Below are 19,122 nucleotides of genomic sequence, written 5' to 3' on the forward strand. Positions count from 1 at the left end.
GTTATTTCCTGAAGAGCTGACATTCCTAAAGTAATGATCAGGAAATGCCAACAAAGCAGAATGATAGGGAAGCTTGTAATTTCTGCCTTACATCCCACTCACTAGTTCTAGAGCAATGGGAAGGCACAGCTGGGAACAGGAAAAAGGCTTTCAGTGAAGGAGATGCTGATGAGAGGGGCATTACTCTGGCAGTTCCCTAAATTCTGTGGCATGTGCATGATTATTTTGATATAGGGGATACCTTGAACAGAGCTGACACATTTTACAACAAGAGCTCTAGCAAGACCATGTAAAATGTGAGTAGCATGAGTCAAACTAATTGCACTAAAAGAAAAGATGTCAAATGCCATGGGTCAAATCAATTAACAAATATTTTGGGGCTTTACCTCATCTCCAGGTCTTCATTTTCTTGTGGTACAAATTTGTACAAGGCAACATAGGTGTTCATTTGTAACACGCTTTTATAAAATGGTCCCTTTAAGAAAAAAGAGAAAGAGAAAATTTAAATATCTGTCCTGCATAGGAATTTGGTTCACTTTGTTAGAGACTGAGGAATGAGGCCTGATCTTCCAAGAAATGAGCCAGAATCATCTCATTGCTTTCACACCTTGGAGGACTATGGCCCAGATACATTACGAGCTACTAAGGCAGTAACTACCTTCATTTAGAAATAAGATTCTTTGAACCCCAATATCAAATTCCAGGCTTCCAAAGAACAAAAGCAGAAATCTGCACAAGTTGGTCTTTCTGGTGAGATCTTAAAAATGAGTCTGCTTTTTGCTCTGTGTTAACGTATGACTCTTATGAGCTCAGTAGTGTATTACTGGCATTGTATAAGAAGTCTATTATACAATCCTTGTTACAGATGGACCTAAAGTTGTAGAGTGTACAGGTCCAAAACAGAGTGTGGGAAAATCACTTTCTTAAACAGAAAGCTGCTTGCGCTGGACTTCCCACAGAGAAGACTGGCTACCCTCTCTCCTCACTTTCCCCACTGGTAATCTGAAGAAAAAAAAGCACCTAAAACAAACCCCAAAGAATTTTCCAAATCAAACCTATGATTTTTACATTACTGCAGTTCTATTGCAATGACGTGGCCTCCACACTGGATCTTTTGTGTTAATATTATCAATTTGTAATAAACAGAAGAACATAAAAGGGACCATAATGGGTAAACCAAAGAGCCATCCAGTCCTGTATATTGCTTCCAACGGTGGTCAGTGGCCAAGAAATAGTGTAAGAACGTGACAGTCAGATATCGATGCTTCTCCAGAATACTGCCCCAGCAGACCTACTCAAGGTCCTTAGCCATCCATAAAAACAAGACTTTTATATGACTTCCCATTCCCATTGCATTCTCACAAACTTTGTGCCCATACCGGGGAATGTGTACTTTTTGGTTCTTCTCCAAAGTGTTCTGTGCCATTTTCGGAGTATGTAAACACTGAAATAAAGCAAACACATGACATTTTAGGAGTAGTTTAAGACTCTTCATCTCAATGGGATCACCTTTATTTGTTAATCTCTTCCCTTTCCCCTTTCCTTTCTTTGATCACTTGTGCTCTCCTCTGAACCCTTCTAGACCCCCAACGAAACCATGTATACCACTGGCACATGGCACAAAACAATCTCTGTCCTGAAGAATTTACAATCGTAACAAATAAACCATTTTGATTGGATGAATATACACAAGTACAGCACTGGGAATAGAACCTAGGTCCCCTAATTGCATTACTATTTAAAGTCCAGCGGCCTTTTCCTCACACTGAATGCTGTATTTTCATGTTTAGGATGAGCAATATTTCCGTTTAAAAGCACCTGCAAAACCCAATGACCACATATGAGCAATACTGAGGGAATTTTGTATCCAAGAGCCCTTCTTTCCCCTCTTCGATCCTCTCTCTTTAGATGTTTGATAGTCTTCTTTAATCCCTCCCTCCAGTAGTCCCTGCCTGGGGGGCACTGGATATGCTGCCTCTCTCTCTGATTTTATAGGAGGTACCTGAATTGCTTTCAAATCACACAGGCCCGTATGTGTGAAAATTTTCTTCCAAGTTACTAAATCAGAAACTCACAGAATTAGACAATGATCACAGCACCTAACATACCTGACATCTAATCAGTTACCCTCTACTGTAGTTGCTTCATGAAGTGACTGATGCCTGTCCTCAGCTATCTCCCTAGAAAAACCACAGTGGCTTTATTACATGGGCTGAAATCACCCTTCACATTTTAAGAATTGCCTGGCATTTCTTGCTTCTGGATAGAACCACCAGCATGTTCTCCCACCATTTACCTCTGCAGGTGTTTTGAGCAGAAGGTGGATTTTGTAGTCTCTAATGATTTGGAAATCTCCAAAATGGTAATAAGTAGCAGGCTGATTGAGTGCATTTTCTTTTTGTTTCTCTGTGATACAGTTACATGTGTTCAGGAGAAAGAAGGTGCCAGGGAACACCAAACTGCTGAATTTCTTTCTCCCTCTGTTCTTTCACTTGCTCACCCTTTCTTCCATTAACACTTATCTTTGTGGCTATTCTACACTGTACATGGCAACCACACAATGAGTCTTTGAAGATGTTTTATGAGTGAAATAGTAAGGTTCCTTGATACTGTACTTACTTAGACATTGAAAATGTAGTGTTCTTGTAACAGAGGAAAGAGAGCTAAAACGGCAGCCACAGTATGCACGAGAAAGATTTTGTACAAAGTGACATGCATCTACAAGCACACACAAGCACGTGTTCTCCGACAAAATGTAAGACAATATTGTTGTCATAAAGTCCCAATGTGTGAATGCAAAGACAGCATGTGAGCTGATACCTGCAGCGTTTAACCTGAAAATGCCCAAGTTGTGTCCAGGTGGTCTGACTGCAGCTGACCTGGGGGCCTCACTGTGCTCCTTGCCAAGTCCTGTTGTAGAGGGACTCTGACCCTGCAAACTGTCACGAGCACCAGAGGGAAAACCTTAAAAATAAAACTAATTTTGTCTATCTTCTAGTATAGGGGTATACGTATATCTCACATCTGTATAAAGGGGTGTAAAATGCTGCTGTTACAATCTGGCAGTATTTAAGTCCTACTCAATTTACTATGCTTTCTTTTTGTGTCCAGAGGAAAAGGAATTAGGGAGGCAAATAGAGCAAGTTCTGGTGAATAATGAGGTGGGTAATCAGGAGCATTCTGGACTTGCAGAAATTTGTTCACCAGACGAAGTGGAATTATTTTAGCATCATGTTTGGAGTAATTTCTGCTTGGTGACAGAAAATAAAGTGGAGTCACTAACATACAGCCTCGTGAGCTGTGGAGCTGACCCAGCAGGCTGGGAGAGAGATGGACTGTATCCTTGCATTTTCCAAGAAGTGCTCACCAAACCTGGGTTTGCAGGGAGGACATCCCATATTTGACTCAGGGGGAAAGTGCTCAAATCCATGTTGATAACAGGCTCATACATGTCACTTAAAGTACATTTTGGCTTGCGGGACTTCTGTTACAGATGGCAATTCACAGCAGTGAAAGAGTATAACTGGCTTAGAGGAGGCTGAAGGGCTGGAAATTAGGTATGCCATCTTACAGTTGTAAACTAGGAAGCTTTGCTTCATAGTATGTATGCCAGGGCCTGAATCTTCCCTTGAAGTTGTTATAAAAGTCTATAGGAGCAATTACATGGCCACACATGTGCTGGGTCCTTTCACCCTTCTGCAGGCTGTGGCTTTTCTGCTGTTTCTCTTTAAGCAAAGAGCCTCAAATGCACATTTTCCTAAATCTTATTTGCAGGAGACAGTTTTGTAATGGGAAAAAAAAAAAAAAAGAACTGGAATGGACCTGATTCATCAAGGCATTAATGTGGAACTGCCTGCTAAAGAGGCAGTGGACAACTGAGGAAAAAGGAGTGGTGAATCACCCTGCAACAATATTTGGAATTTACTTTGTTAAATTTTTAATCTCTGTTTAGCTCATGGTCTCTGGATCTTACTAGAAGGCACTTGAATGTGAAGGCCATAGAGGTATGTAGTTCACGTCTGCACACAACAGAAATCCATCTATTTTCATATCTGTTTGCCCTAGCAGCAGCAGACAAAAAAAAAAAAAAAAAAAAAAAAAAAAAAGCAGGGATTTTTACAGTCTGAAAAGGATTTTACCATTTCCATAGCTTGTGCAAACAGTGTGGGCAGTTTATTAAAAATCTAGCAAGGGGAAATTTTTGGAGTGACTGATGCATAATTTATACTCTGAGCCTCTGAAGGATGGATTGTAAAAAAGCCAGTGCTGATCAAAGGAATCATTAATGTGCCGCAGAAGTTATTTGGAGGTGTGACACATGCTGAGTTTTTAAACTAATCTCTTTGAGTAAGTTCCTTGAATGCCTCTCAGTGCATTCAGTGAATACAGATCTCAGAGAAAAAAGTTTCTCTGGGTTTCAGAAATGAAACTACTGATCGACAATGAAATAAAAAGTTATCTGAAAACTCAAACAGGGCCAAATTAATCTCAGGTGGGCAGGATTAAACAATGTGAAACAGACTGAATTCTTTATCTTTAACCAGGTCAGGTCAACTTGCACTCACAAGACAGAACCGTCCCCCCTCGCCCCCAAATTGTCAGGAGAAAGCAGGTAACGTAGATGGGATGTTCACAAAATGAGACAGAGGAAATGGCTGAACACAGTGAGGAGAAGTGATAGGACCAGGAGGGTAGGAAAGGAATAAGGAGGTAGCATAAAATGGGAATGGACAGCTGAGGCTGGCATTTCACCTACATGAATTGCTAGCAGCATGTAAGGAGCACTGGGGGTGCTAGGAAGAAAGCTATGCTCACTGTGATTTATTTTTGTACTGTACCTCTCATGTGAGATTCAGCAAAGCAGCCTTCAGGTTTAGGTGCTGCTTGAGAAGTTGCTCTGATGGTTTGGGCCTGAAGTTTTGCTTAGTGTTGCAAACCCCTTTGTACTTATTGCTTCCCTCACCATGACTGAGTTCAAGAACAGGGTCACGAACACCATCCCTCAGTGGCTGAGATTTCATTACTAAGCTCTCGATTGGTATGATGGTCTTGAAATCCCATCATACCAATGCTGTAAAAACATTACTCTTGTGCTGCAAAGCAGACAAAGGAATTGGGCTATTAATATTACTGGGCACATACTATAGTTGTACTGAGAAGCTGCAATTATAATCAGGATTCATTGTGTTGGATATTTTACAGACATATGGATATTATATGATTCATTTCCTGTCCCAAAGAGGTTATGGTATATAGAGACATGGAGACAAGTCAAACGTATGGAAAAGAAAGAATTTTTTTTTTTCCACTTTGCCAGTGTGGAACTGAAGCATGTTCAGGGATTAGTCTACAGTCATGTTCCTGAAGCGTAAGAGATAGGGAACGGACCTGAACCTTGTCCAGCATCAGGTCTGGACACAACAAATTAAGAAAACTGGTGGGTTGGATTTCATCTGAATGGCAAAAAGCATTCCCCAAATTCTTGCACCAACTACCTGCCCAACTCACCTCCCACTTTGAAAACCAGAATGCTGCTAAAACATGGACATGCCATAAAAACCCATCTGAAATAGGTTGTACACAGGCCTATACATCTGAAGATGCTATCGTGGCCTGGCAGCACTCACCGCTGTTGCTGCGTTTCCTGCTTATGTCAAGGGTGCCTGCAGAGCTATCGCCTTCCTCAGGAACTTCTGCCAGGTCAGCTGTCTGCAGGGACAGAAAGAGCAAATGAGATGGGATAAGCCAGAAAAAGTGAGCGATGAGGTGAAAAAAGACCACACAAGAGCCTTTGGGGAATGCACTACTTGGGTGCTATCAGAGCAGAGCAAGTCAGGCTAATGGGATTGCAGAAAACACTGTATCTGGTGATGCACAGCAAATATCTACTTCACAGGGAGCAGTGAAAGCCCAGAAAGAACTCCAGACCAAGTTTACAGTCTGGAGTACAAAAGATTTTTTCAGTATAAAGTGAAGTGAAAGTTAAGGAACAAAGGATTGTGTTAAACAATGTGGTTCTCTGTATAAAATAGAAGGGACTTGGGGGAATTTGTACATCCTGCAGGTATACTAAATAGCTATCTACCAGGGAGACAACATTAATTGAAACTATTGACAATTTATTAACCCTGAATACATTATTCAGTATAATAACTGTAATGTAAAGGTGATTTTAATTCTGTTAACATGCTGTGAAAGAAGGAGCTGGAGTGTGATAGAGTTGGTGAAGTCAGACTTTAAATATCTGCCCTCACTTTCTTTTCAAACAGTCATCTGGCTGGTATGGTTAGGGAAAAATGAAACCCAAATGTTGTTGTTAGAATTACTATGATTTCTTATTTGTACCATATTAATGTCAATCATGATTAGGGACCCATTGTTCTAGGGTGTAGGAAAATGTAGGATGACATGATCTCAAGCCTCAGAAGTAATCTCTGCATAAGGCACCATATTCCTTGGTTGGGTAGTCAGCTTCTCCATGTATAGCCCGACAGGAACCAGGACCTGCTCCAAACAACTCTCTCCAAATCTGAACTTACGGAACTTCAGTTTCTCAACTCTCCATACGTGACTTTTGGGTAAAACATCTCTGATAACCATAAAACCCACAAACATTGAACTCGAGTCAGGTGCTCTCTCTAACCTGGAAAACTGTAAATCCTTATAGGCTCCTAAGCTTTTTTTATTTCTTGTTAACAGTATTTTAAGACACATGGAAGGATTTAACTTCATTATTCCATGACACTTTACAATTATATTGTACACATAGCTCTGTCTATTGCCTGCATTACAGGAAGAAAAGCCAAATGAGGAACATTCTCTGCTTTTGTTCAGGGCGCACAAAATCTGAATTGCTTTATAGATTTTTATATGTTTTTTTCCTTTTACTAGTGTTGACAACAAAGCTTGTTTTAGAAAGTACTTCGACAATTTTACTTCCCCTGTCTAGTAATTTCCTAGCTACTTCTCCATCCAAGGATATTAATGAACAAAGAGGTTAAAAGTAGATTTATGCCACAGGTATCTTGTGGTTATCTTGTTTCCCTTGTTATTTTAAGAGCCTTCTACTTTACTGCTCTGTTATGCCTTGTTTTTAGACTGAGCCTTTTGCAGCAGGTCATGCTTGTCTTGCTGCTTTCACAAATGGGTCACCCCTGGATGAGAAGGCAGTGCAATAGCAGTGCTAACATGGAGTCAGTGTAGAGCATATCTAGGTATTTCTAGTTGCTGGGTGGAGAAGGGAAAGACTGGCTTTGTTGAAATAATAAGTCCAAGGTATTTTTCAGCTCATTGCTACAGCATGTTCCTCAGTCTTCATAGACTAGCTTCATAATTGCTGATTAGCTTCCTATTTTGTTGGGTACTACTGCATAAGGGATGTGCAGTGACTGTCTTTTCAGTTTATACCTCATCCAAGACCTCCTGAAGTAACCTCAGTTACCTTTAATGATTTTTCAGTCAAGAGCTGTATGACAAATAGTCTAATAGAAATGATAGAGGTACAAAGCTGCTTTTGAGAAGATGTGATCCACTAATAACTAACAAGAACTGCAATCACATTTACATCACCTCAAGTGACTTTCTGTATAAATGTGGGTTGCAGAAGCACATTTTTGAAGGAAGCAGTAGGTAGTAAATCTGGAGCATATGGCCACTTTCTTTTATGGGAAATGCAGAATCCAGGCTGAAAAATCACAGTGGGTGTGTCCACACTGCTCAGTCATGTTAAAAATACCTTGGCTAGGTCAGAGCAAGATGGTTATCTCTACTCTGTGCAGAGACACAAACTGCAGTCCTGGAAGCTTCGTGGCTGTAGAGGCAAGGCAGGCTCCTAGGCTAGTTGCCTTTGCTTTTAACTACCTTCAGCAGGAGCAGCTATGCTGCTCTGATCCAGAGCTAGCCCTTTGGCAGCTTGGACACCACCTGCGAGGTGAAGTAGCATCCCAGGTGTCACCACGTCCATGGTGTCCCTGGTTTGGTGACATGGCAGAACCTTGAAGCGCTCCCCAGCTCCAGCTGTAAGCCTCATAGCTGCATTGCTGCTTCTGCTTTGAGAGGAGCAGAGCAGCACAGAAGTGAGGACCACTGGGGAAAGATCTTAGTCCCTGTGCATTATTAACGGCACACGTGCTGCTAGCTCACACACTCCTGTGCATTTTTACCTGGGCTCTAAGAGCTCTGTGTCACATCACTGGTCAGTGCCTGCTCCTGGGTCACACATCACAGTTGTAAAGCTCCATGGCCCCATCATTTGGATCAGGGTTGTGTCCACCCCCCGTTTTTATCCTTGTCTTAATCCACAGGCTTGCACTCGCAGAAGTTATGGTTTCACTTGTCTGCTTATTAAGTTCTCTAATGTTTTCTGTATGCTGACACGTGCTATGTGCTGTCTCAGCCTCAATAGCCTGGAGAAATTCCCATAATGAACTTGCGTTTCTCATTCTACACCCACCCCCCACCTAGTTATGATCAGCTCCCTAGGGCAAGTTGACACAGCATTCGTGATTTCTGTGCTTGAGTTGCCATTCATAATTCAACAGAATGCTTTATTGATTTAGAAAGCAATAATTACATTTGTAGAACTTCTGTTTCAAAGTAAATTAAATAATTGAAAGAAAGAACTGTAATCACAATGCGACAGGTGGTAGAGTCATTCTGGGTTTTAAAAAAGAATGGAAATTACCAAATTCCTTTTAAGGCACAAACAAGGGTGGATAGAGGACATATCCTTTAATAACTCCCTTGCAGATTTCACTTAGTTCTTGTTTAAATTTGTCTGTTTTCTTTCCCATCTGACACAAATGGATGTCTGTTTAGAGGCCACCTACGCCACCTGAGGTTACAGTTCAGCCATGTGAGTGAGCATACATTTAAGTGCCAGGGAAATGTTGTACTAAACATAAACAGATATTAGCATAAACAGATATTAGCGCAACTTTAAATTAAACATATAAGTATCTGCTTTGAGGCCTGGAGACCAAGTCTCATTATGTCTTTGTGCCTGGTGATTTTTACACTGAGGCGAGTGCAGGAGAGATTGTCAGATAACATGGGTCTGATTTTTAGACATGACAATCAGCTTTAGCCTCCACTGTACTCAGGTGTGATTTTTTTTTTTTTTTTTTTTTTGGTGGGAGTGGGGAGAATCTCTTTGAAAAAAAGAGAGCCTCAAGCATAGGCTTAAGTGCCTGTTTATTGGAGGTGAAACCTTCTTTCAACACCATGAATGAGCTCCTGATTTTATGGGTCCCAATACTGTTGAAATAACCATTTCTGTAAGGAAGAAATTGGTAATTATTACTGTTGAACTAGGTATGGATTTAGCAAAGGCAGGGCTAAGGGAACTATCGTTTCCCTTGTCCTCCTCCAGCTCTTCTGCCATTGTCCTGAAGAACGTGACTTTTATGATAGGAGAGAGTGAATGACAAAGATTAACATGAAGGTGAAAATCTCCCTGTCTGGATACAAGCAGCTGAGCCCACCTGCCTATATTTGGGGCTTGGAGAGAGGAGCCCAAATCTGTGATGCGTCCCTCCTGAGTCTACCCTGGGCAGGGGTGGAGGTGCCAGTCCATTGCCTTGTTGCAGTAGCAGTGGCTTAATTTTGGCGGGGCTTGTACTGTGGAGCTTGTACTTTTAAATCTAGGCTCTGAAGACTCCAACCCATTGCTATCACTTGTATGAAGGGTAAACGCCTACCATCAACAACAGGCAGGATGCATCTACTCCAGCATGACAGTTTAAATATCTCTGTTCCGCTTTTACACAGATATGCAAAATCAAAAGAACATAATTTCCTTTTCCAATCCAATAAAAGAATATTATCCATTTAATTTGTATTTTTCTCTTTTTCTCAAGAGTCATCTAAATGATACTTAAAACCCAAGTTTGCAGAAATAATGTGTTTTCTGGTCTCATTTTGTAAGCTGAGAGTGAGATTATTTTTTTTTTTACAGTTTGAAATACAAGTTTTGTGAACTGTGATACAAACTCCTATGAATGAGTATCTATTGCTCCCTCAGAAAGAAAATGGAAGAAAGATGTGGGATACTCACAGAGTTTCTGTTGGGAGAGTCAGACCCACTTCCAGAACTGCCCTTTTTGGTTTTCTGGGCTAAGGAGGTCCCAAAGCGGAGAGTTTCATACACAGGGTCAACCTTATTTCCACAGGCTGCAACAGAAGGAGCAAAACATGCATCAGTCCCTGGAAGATATTTCTGGTCATGTTCCTGCTCCACTTGGAGAAACACCTGCCTCTACCAGCATGTTGCAGTGTACGCTTAGACACAAGTTGAGAGATTATCCTGATAAAAAGTGTTTGATGAATTTAGTGGAACTGGCTTTTGCTAGCGATTTTCTGCTGCCTCTCTGCTTCCATAAAGATCATCCTCCCCTCATACAGGCTCTTTGGGTCCCTGCCATTGCCTTGTCTCTCTTTACCTGCCATACTCCTTCTCTAATCACCACTGATGCTGCCTACACTGAGGTAAGGAAGACAGAGTACCAGGAGGCTTTAATCCATGTTTCCTGCCTGTTCCTACCACTGACCTCTTGGATTGCTCTCAACAGCAGATGCTTGAAGGGAAAAACCCTGCGTTGTGCCTGACCATCCTTGTGGTATGGGTGGGCCATCACCTTTATCCATCTACCCTCAGAGTGCTCCTACTTGGCTGACGTGGATAAACAGGATGGCCTGGATCTTCCTTGAAAGGTACTGGTAACCCCACTGTGGGGCTTTATGGCATCTGGACGCAGGTGTGAGTAAGTACCTGCCTGTTGGGAATGTGCTCCAGGTTGCTCAAATCAGTGTAGGGGTAGCCAGAAAGGCCACCACCCCCACTGATGTATGTCCATTCAATTCTCACTCCCACTCTCCCTCATAGCTGGCCCCAAAAGTCATCTCCCAAGGCAGAGAAATGGATGTCTTCAACTGGCATGAGCAAATTCAGTTCAAATCCTCTTCTACATACTGCATTATTAGACCTCAGCCTCCCTTGCAGTACAAGGTGGTAGACACATAGAATACAGTACATTTGTAGCACTGTGTAGAAGGAGGGAAATTTTGGCCAAAGTACTGAGAAAAAACATGGGATTTTGAATTTTGATGAGAGCAAAGCACACCTCATTTTTTAGCCAGAGTGTTCAAAACATTTCTATTACTTCTGACAAAAATGATGGATGTTTTTTAGAAAGAGAAACTTAGATGAAATCCATGTAATTAACTTTTTTTTTTTTTCCCTAACTGCTGAAAACAACAATGTAAATGTCCTCAGACAGGTAATTTTAAACTGACTGCCTACTAGTAGTTGCTAAGAGGTTGTATGTATGGGGTTTTGAGTGAAACGCACAATAAACACACCCTCTCCTCTTCCAGCTTTGTATCTTTGAAGTGGTCCTTTCCTGAGATGGCAGAAGGACATCCAGTCACCGAAAGGAGCTGGAAGGCTGCTGAGGGTAAATACCACGGCTGGAAGTCTGCCGCTGCTGTTGCAGAGCACTGCCAAAGGGAGACTGAAGGGAAAAGCAATCAAAACCTACCAATAGGCATCACTTCTTTGATGCAGCCAAACTGTTCATGAATGAGTAGTGGTGAGCTGTAGTACCGTCGAAATCCCTTTGGCTGGAGGGAGAGAAAGCAAAAACAAGTGAAGTGCATTGCTGCCATGATTGATGTAGCAGAAATAACCTCAGCTCTTCAGCTAATGGCGTAACAGTGTGGTGAGGCTGGAAATTTGCCTCCTGTTGTTGAGTCACTGTGGGGTTTAGAGATCAGGGATTTATTTGATTTTTCTCCTGGAAAAAAACAATTTCCCATATTTATGTGGAAGGAGGGGCTCATTTTCAGCTCCCCTTTTTCTTTTGTCTTTTACACAAAAGCAGCACTAATTAATTGCAGCAGAAGTGCTGAATCATTAGAGGTTCTGGGACGTTTTCCTCTCCCTTTCTTCTTATGTAATGTGAATTTGCATTGGTTTGCATCTGCTAAACACGCGACTACCCTTCCCCACCCTAACTCCAAATCCTCATGTTCCCACGTATGCACTTCTGAAATCCAAGAAATTTAGAGACTTTCTATAGGTTTTTCTAAGGTTTGCTGCTGACTGACTGCAGCTTCCACTGCTTTTTTGTCTTGTAAGGTCAAAAAACTCCCCAAGCCATCACCAGATGCCCCCTCAATGTCCATTTGTAGAGAAATGCACTATAACAACTCAAGCTATACCATTAAAGAATACCACAATATGGCCAATAATGGTGCCTTATACCACTGTAAAAAACATTCTAGAAGGTTAAACACTTTCTGTTACCTCTCTATTTACTATCTCAGCTAGCAAGTATCTCAAAATGAAAGTGCTAACATTGAAGTCTTTGGAAATGCCCTTCAAGGTATTAAAGATTCACAAATGGTCTTTCAGATTTCTAATCTTTGCAGGCTGTGAGAACTTCCAGTCACAGTGAGAAGTGGAAAAGCCTCATGGAGATGCACATATTTTCCATATCTTTTGTTCCATATACATCAAAAAATGATAGTTCAACAACTAGTTCTTTTGCTAATGAGCTGCAGTATAGATTGAGAAGGAATGAGGAGACTGACAAATTTGGTTTCTTAGAGGAATAAATCCCAGATTCTCCAGCTTCGGTTTGCCCCCAGACTAGATTCAGGCATAACATGAGTTCATAAAACTCCTGTGAATTTGCTGGACGACTTCCTGCTGTTAATTTGGACTCTACTTTTCTGCTTTTGTAAACTAGTGACCACAAGAGCTGAGGCTGGAATCAAGAAATGTGTGAAACAGTTCACTTGATTTAATATTTGGCTTGTCCAGGGCTTGCAATGAGGTCATTCAGCTCTCCACAGACCAACTTCCTACACCCGAATGCCTCACACTAGGGCTATGATTATGGATTAAATGCATAAAGATTTGCCTCAATAGCTTTCACTGAATACTCTTGGAGAGGAAAGATCTTTCTAGAGAAAGGTGGGATTTCCAGCCCTTTTGAAGTCAATGCTTGCATTTTTTCATCATTTAACACATTGAAACTGTTTGGTTTATGCTCATATTTGTCTCAGGTGCCTTCAGGTTGCAACAAATCTAAGAAAGTCTGAAACATGAATAGATGTATTCAGTTTTCATATTCCAAATGGTCATTTTTCCAAGTTCTTTTTCTAAAAGTAACCAAAAGAACCATATTCCCATAAAAGTCATCAAGTTGGGTTATAATAGTCTCAAACACAGTGTCCTGCCTTTGCCAATAATGAGAATTTGCTGCTCAGAAGATGACCCAGGCACTAAGAAGCTGTGTCCATACAGGGACAAGTCTCCTCCCAGCCTCTCCTACTGAAAGATTGCTTCATACTCTGTAGTGTCTCACTGTGAAATATCCTTTGGTTTTCTTTTTAAGATGAATTATGGTTTTTCTTCAAGCCCTAAGAGTGGAAAAAACAATAAAACATAATTTGAAGGATTTTTCATTTGTTAAACTCCATTGAAATATTTTGACTAATTTATAGCATTCCTTGAGAGACTTACACTACAGCAAGCACAGTTTAAATCAAGGGAATTAATTCTGCTATTTAGCTAAATTTGGATTATGTAACTGTATTTTCACATCCACAAAGCAGACCAGATTTGTGCTTCATTTTTGTTCAGGTTTTTGTGTGGTGGCAATAGCCCAAATTGATAATATGGTACCACCTGGCTTTACTTTTCCTGCCTCAGTAAAATGACCTGGTGTCAGTTCTGCTAATGCACCAGCTAAATGCCAGCCAGCGGGTCAGGCACACAAAGCAAGTGGCTCCAGCACAAGCTGGTGCCTCCCACTGCACTTGCTGCCCTGAGCTGCTCACTTACCAGCTTGCCCATGCAACGCTGTTGTCCAATACTGTCTGCACACTTGTGGTGGATGCTCATCTTACAAGCCTTACAGCGCAGGCCATGCTTAGCATTTGTCCCTGTGAAATGCACGGAAATGATTTAATTAGACAAAATCAATAGTTTCCATGCATTTAACGAATGACCTGAAAGAACTGATGGGGAGGTCAGTTGCAGCAGAGTAAATATTGACAGTGTTCTTCGGCTTGCCTACTTTTTTTTGTATACATGTATACATGCACTTTCTTTACAGCCTCTCCATTTTAGGCATTTCTCCCCGAGGCTCTTTCCTAGGCTATTGCTGCCTTTAGATATAAGTTGGATTATGCTCTGTTGTATGATAGTCTTATCAGTGATGTCTCTGCCTCATCAACATCAAGCAAAATCCCTTTGCTACTTTGAAAGGGCTTGGCATGGGAGCCGTGCATGGCTGAGGAAGCCACTGAAGGAACACCCAGGCTCTGGAGCTGCCCTGGGGAGCCAGGCCATCAGCGGAGGGCCAGGTTTTGCAAGTGAGAGGTAGCTCCATGGGTGTGTGAGAGGGCAAAGCCAGCTCCCTTACCATTGCCCACCCATGCGCCCAGGGACTGCTGCTCTCACCTCCTTGAGCCGGTGCTCAGAGGGTGCAGAAAGGGCTCCCTGCACATCCCTGAGCGGGGCAGTGAGGATGCCATGGGTCTGACCTTGCTCTCCATCATTGGCAGTGGAAAAGTTCAGTGCTGCTGGTAGGGGAGCTTTGGGAGAAAATATGCCTTACAGAAGCAGACTTCTCCCATTTGGGCAACAGTAATTCTGCATTATCTTCAATGTGGACCTACTCTTAAATGACAGAGCCAAGCCTGTTTCCTTCCAGGCAGGAACAGCCACTCTTACTCATACACCCATAAGACTTCCTAAACTATGCAGAAGCAGTTAAGCTGCAGCAACTCTTTTATCCCCACAGGACTTTATAAATGGAATGAGTAAACAACATGTCAGTTAATTATCATCTACTGTGAGAGTGAGTAAGAAACAAGGTAGTAAAAAACCCCCCCAAAACTCTTGACATTTTAACCGGCTCTCATTAGTCAGACATTATAGGAATATTAGTCAGAAGGATCCTGCATCTGAAAGTACTCATGTAGCTCTTAGTTATTTGAGTAGTCAGCGCCATGTACATGCTGCTGACTTCATTCAGTGAAATGCTATGTCTGAAAAAAACACTTCAGGGAAGGGCTTATCAAGTCAGTGACAAAACCCAAGCCTTGACAGGACCGCTTTCAGGGGACGAGGTCCCTGAAGTGGCCACTTTCAAGCCAGATAGAGGCAGGCTGGAGGAGCCGGGTGTGGTTGCAGTGAGCCAGGCTCAGACCTTTCACTTGTGCGCTTCCTGTAGGACAGGGAACCGACATCCTCCCTGCCTTCCTACTGAGACTGCTGGAGAGATGGGGAGTGAATAGGATTGAGTGTGGGGTGCACCCCGGGGACTCCCATGGAGTGGGGTCAGTGCCTGCTCCCCGCTTGTTGCCTGCCTGCGTCCTCTCAGCTGAGCCAATGCACAGTGCCTCACTGCTCGGGTACGTGCAGACGTCTAGTCTCATTCCTGGGGTCTTCTTTCCTAGTAAACACAGGATTTACTAGAAGAACACATCCCTGTTTTCTTTTTTTTTTTTTTCTGCACGGTTGCACTTGGATCACTGTGCTGTGAGGATTTTTTCAGCTATAGTTTCTTTTCAATAACACATGCTCAAACCAATATTGACTTGTGTGGCTTTGTGCTTTTATTACTGATGATGAAATACTAAATCACCCTTCCCGATGGTTAGCAACTGACACTGTGAGAAAACAGGAAGGAGGATGGAATGAAAAAAAGGAAAATGACATCATACTTTGCCTATGCAACCCGTATTTAGAGTCAGTGCTTACACTGGGTCCAATTCTCCTCTCACGCTGGTCTGTACTGGTATAACTTTCACCTGCTTTACCAAGTTGCTCCTGAGATCCAGCTGAAAAGGTAGTTGGTCTCACAGTCCTTTCTGCTGGCTGTGTTACGCTCTTCCAGCCATTTTAGTGTTAACATTACAAGGTGGATATTGGTCCTTACATGTTATGACCATGTGATCACAGAAGATACACAATTGTCAATACAACTGTGCATCCAAATGATGTGCAAAATGAATGCAAAGTATCTGTGCTACTTTCAAAAATCAAAACCCAGCTTCTTCAGAACAGAAATCTGTGGTCATGTGAAAATGAATATGACAATAAATTGCAAAACAGCAACACTGTATTTCTATTGCTGAATGCCATTTGTTACCTGTGTGTAGGTAAGTAGTGGCTTCAAGGAGAGGAAAAGCATTTCAGTCACACAGTTGAGTCTACAAGAAGTCTTTGTAAATCAAAATGAATTTCCCTATAACTACCAAAAGCTTCAATCTTTAATTCATTGTCATTTCTAACTACTTGTTTTACTGTGGGACTAGGCAGCTTGGAAATAATTTGCATGTATCTCCCTGCCTCCCACTGAGGAATAACTAAAGGGCTTAAAGAAGCAGCATTTATTCTGTATTTACACTTAACTACTGCATCTCAAGCTTTGAAAAAGGCATTTCTACAAGCCACATTTTCTTTTTTCCCCAGGACAATTTCTTCTTCTTCTTCAGTTTCTGATCTCCATCACACTAAATCAAACCTCCGCAGAGTATCATGGCTAAGCTATTTCAAAACTGCGTGCCAGAGATTAGACAACTACATATTAGCAATGTATCTGACCCAAAAGTTCCTGAGATTCAGAACTGAGGCACAGCCACAGCTCATGTTATGGAGAACGGATCCACATTCAGTTAGGTGTAAATGAGACCAGGGTTTGACCCGTTGCATCAGTTTTTGGCCTCCCATGTAAGCAAGACTGTTGACTTTGCAGTTGCCTGTATAGGGCTGGTTTTGGAAGGCATCCTGGTAGTTTGAAATGGGGAAAAAGCAGGCAGAACATGGATCTTGCAAACAAGTTATGTAAAGCTGAGTGAGTATGGTCAGAGTCCTACAGTCATGCTGGTATAAAAGAGGTATTTCGTTATGCCTAAAGTAGCGGCACAGGATATAGCAGTGTGTTGAAACATTATTTGCCAATAAATTCCCCCAGAGAGCATAAGAAAGCTAGGAATTTGGTCTGAACATACATTAAATAGTAGAAAATAAGTAGTATTAATGACTAAAAGTAAAAAATTATGATGACAACAATAATAGCAATAATAGTAATAACACCACCACCACAATAAGGCAGACTGTTTGAGGGGATTTAGTATAATTTCATTTATCTGCCACAGGGTACCAGGGCTTGTTTGAAGTTGAAAGCCTGTCTGTGGTATGCTTATTCCGACTGGGTTAATCTTCCTGTAGACTGAAGCATGGGAAGGGGAAGAGTAAGGAGATAGTTCGTATTTGAGATGGCCACAACAGTGTCTGGAGAGGGGAGTGTTCCTGCAGAAGCAGTGAGGTCTGGGATAATAAAACACTCTCCTCAGAGACTTCTGCCGAACACACTCTGATGACCTGCAAGCCTGACCATCACTCTGTTGTTTGCTTCCTGCCCCTCTAAATAGCTGTCAGCCTGACTGCAGCCTACCATTTATTCCCAGTAGCAGATGTTCCCCTATGCCAACCTCAAAGCACAGCTGGAAACTACTGGTATAAAGTACTCTTAGCTCACCTGGAATCATTTTAATTTGTGGTGGATCAGAAATAGAGGAACTAAACACTTAGCAACTAAGCTAAAGTTGGAGTACCCTATCTACTTTTTTCTCTGTTTTTTGTTCAAAGGGGGAGTAGACCAACAGCTTTGGTGGACTCTTTGTTATTACCTTCAAAAAGTAATCATCCCTCTCACCCTCTTCTCCAAAGACCCTTACTAAGGTTACTTAATTCATTAAATGCTGAGCATGCCAGAACAAAGGTTCTGCTCAGTCACTTTTTGATTGCAATCTAGGGATGTGATTATCACTATTTTTATGCAAGGCATGCTACTTCATTCACTGAACAGGGTGCCCAGTGTTCAATGAATGGGCAGCTCTATTCAATACTTCTTTTTTACTTTCATTGGACAGTGTGTGTCCTTAAGCATCATCTCTTGAGTACCATAGTAGCCTAATTCCAAATACAAGATGATTAATAGCCTCATGGGCTTTCCTATGGGCTCACTATCTTTGTCTCTTTATGCCCTGTGATATGAGCACGTTTGCCAAAACTTGGATGGGATGGCTCCCATTTGAGGGACTAATGGGTAAAACTGTCAGAGCTGTTACTAATACAGCACTGTTTGGCCCAGATGCTGGCATTTGAGTTGTAAAAATTGCAAGCTGCTAAAACTGGGTGTTTAGAATGGAAAGTATTGGACATGTTTAGCTGACTCGTAGTGCCCATAAACATAACTGTCAATGTATATGTCAAATTCATATAGGAAAACACTCACACATACATTTGGACATATGTCCTCTATGTCCTATGTATTAATGTATCTATTAATTATCTCACAGTCTGTAAAGGCTAGTATGCCTTTTGCAAATGAAAAAGCCAAAACTGACAAAAGAAACAGTGTTTCACTGGAAGCAAATGACGAAATTTCATGTCAGGATACCTGAGTAGCTCTTAAACTTACAAATTAGGTTCTGCCACAGTCATTTTCTTCAGATACCAGCTAATGCATCCAGACACTCGGCACTGGAAGGACGCATTGTTTTGAGAAGCCGGTCATGTTTAATAATGCCTTGCTAGAAATACTCTATGACTGGGTCAGCTCCCACTTGAGCTAGGTGGCTAGGTTTTCCAGAACAGCTACAGAAAATTGAATCTTAAACTGCTCTGATAATCTGACCTTAAATACTACCAAAAGGACACATTGCATCACTGTTGTAAATCTAAGCCTTTTTTGGAGGAAGCCTAAATGGAAACAGAACTCCTCAGTATAGGTGTATGGAAAGATCTGGAGGCAGAGACAGAGGAGACAGGGCAGAATTTTATTCCAAGTCTTTATGCCTGTCTCTCCTACAAAAGTAATTTCGTAACTACTCTGCATTTCAGGAAAGTGACATTTATCCTAAGGAATGCAAATGAGAATTATGTTTATCACACACATGCGAGGGGAACCTTTGTCATCCTCTTGGCCAGCACAGCTATGGCCACAGCACTGTTGGCTGAAGCTTTTTGCCTGTTGTTTCAAGACTCAACATAAGATTAATAGCTAGAAAGGGAGAACGAGCCCTACAGCCTGGAGAAAT

The 19,122-nt window shown here is 41.7% G+C and overlaps 1 protein-coding gene across 2 annotated transcripts in view; it reads right to left on the bottom strand.

Annotated features, from left to right (window-relative positions):
• The window catches only part of STAC (SH3 and cysteine rich domain), a 75,777-nt gene that overhangs the window by 15,123 nt on the left and 41,532 nt on the right, over positions 1 to 19,122 (bottom strand). For both annotated transcript variants that reach the window (XM_030010323.1, XM_030010324.1), the window contains exons 3-8: positions 13,850 to 13,950; positions 11,538 to 11,619; positions 10,055 to 10,170; positions 5,628 to 5,709; positions 1,380 to 1,444; positions 387 to 475 (exon numbers count right to left, since the gene is read on the bottom strand). In XM_030010323.1, coding sequence (XP_029866183.1) covers positions 387 to 475; positions 1,380 to 1,444; positions 5,628 to 5,709; positions 10,055 to 10,170; positions 11,538 to 11,619; positions 13,850 to 13,950 — 535 coding nt within the window. The remainder of the gene's footprint in view (positions 1 to 386; positions 476 to 1,379; positions 1,445 to 5,627; positions 5,710 to 10,054; positions 10,171 to 11,537; positions 11,620 to 13,849; positions 13,951 to 19,122) is intronic.

The sequence above is a fragment of the Aquila chrysaetos genome, chromosome 3, assembly GCF_900496995.4.
Source record: "Aquila chrysaetos chrysaetos chromosome 3, bAquChr1.4, whole genome shotgun sequence".
NCBI lineage: Eukaryota > Metazoa > Chordata > Aves > Accipitriformes > Accipitridae > Aquila > Aquila chrysaetos.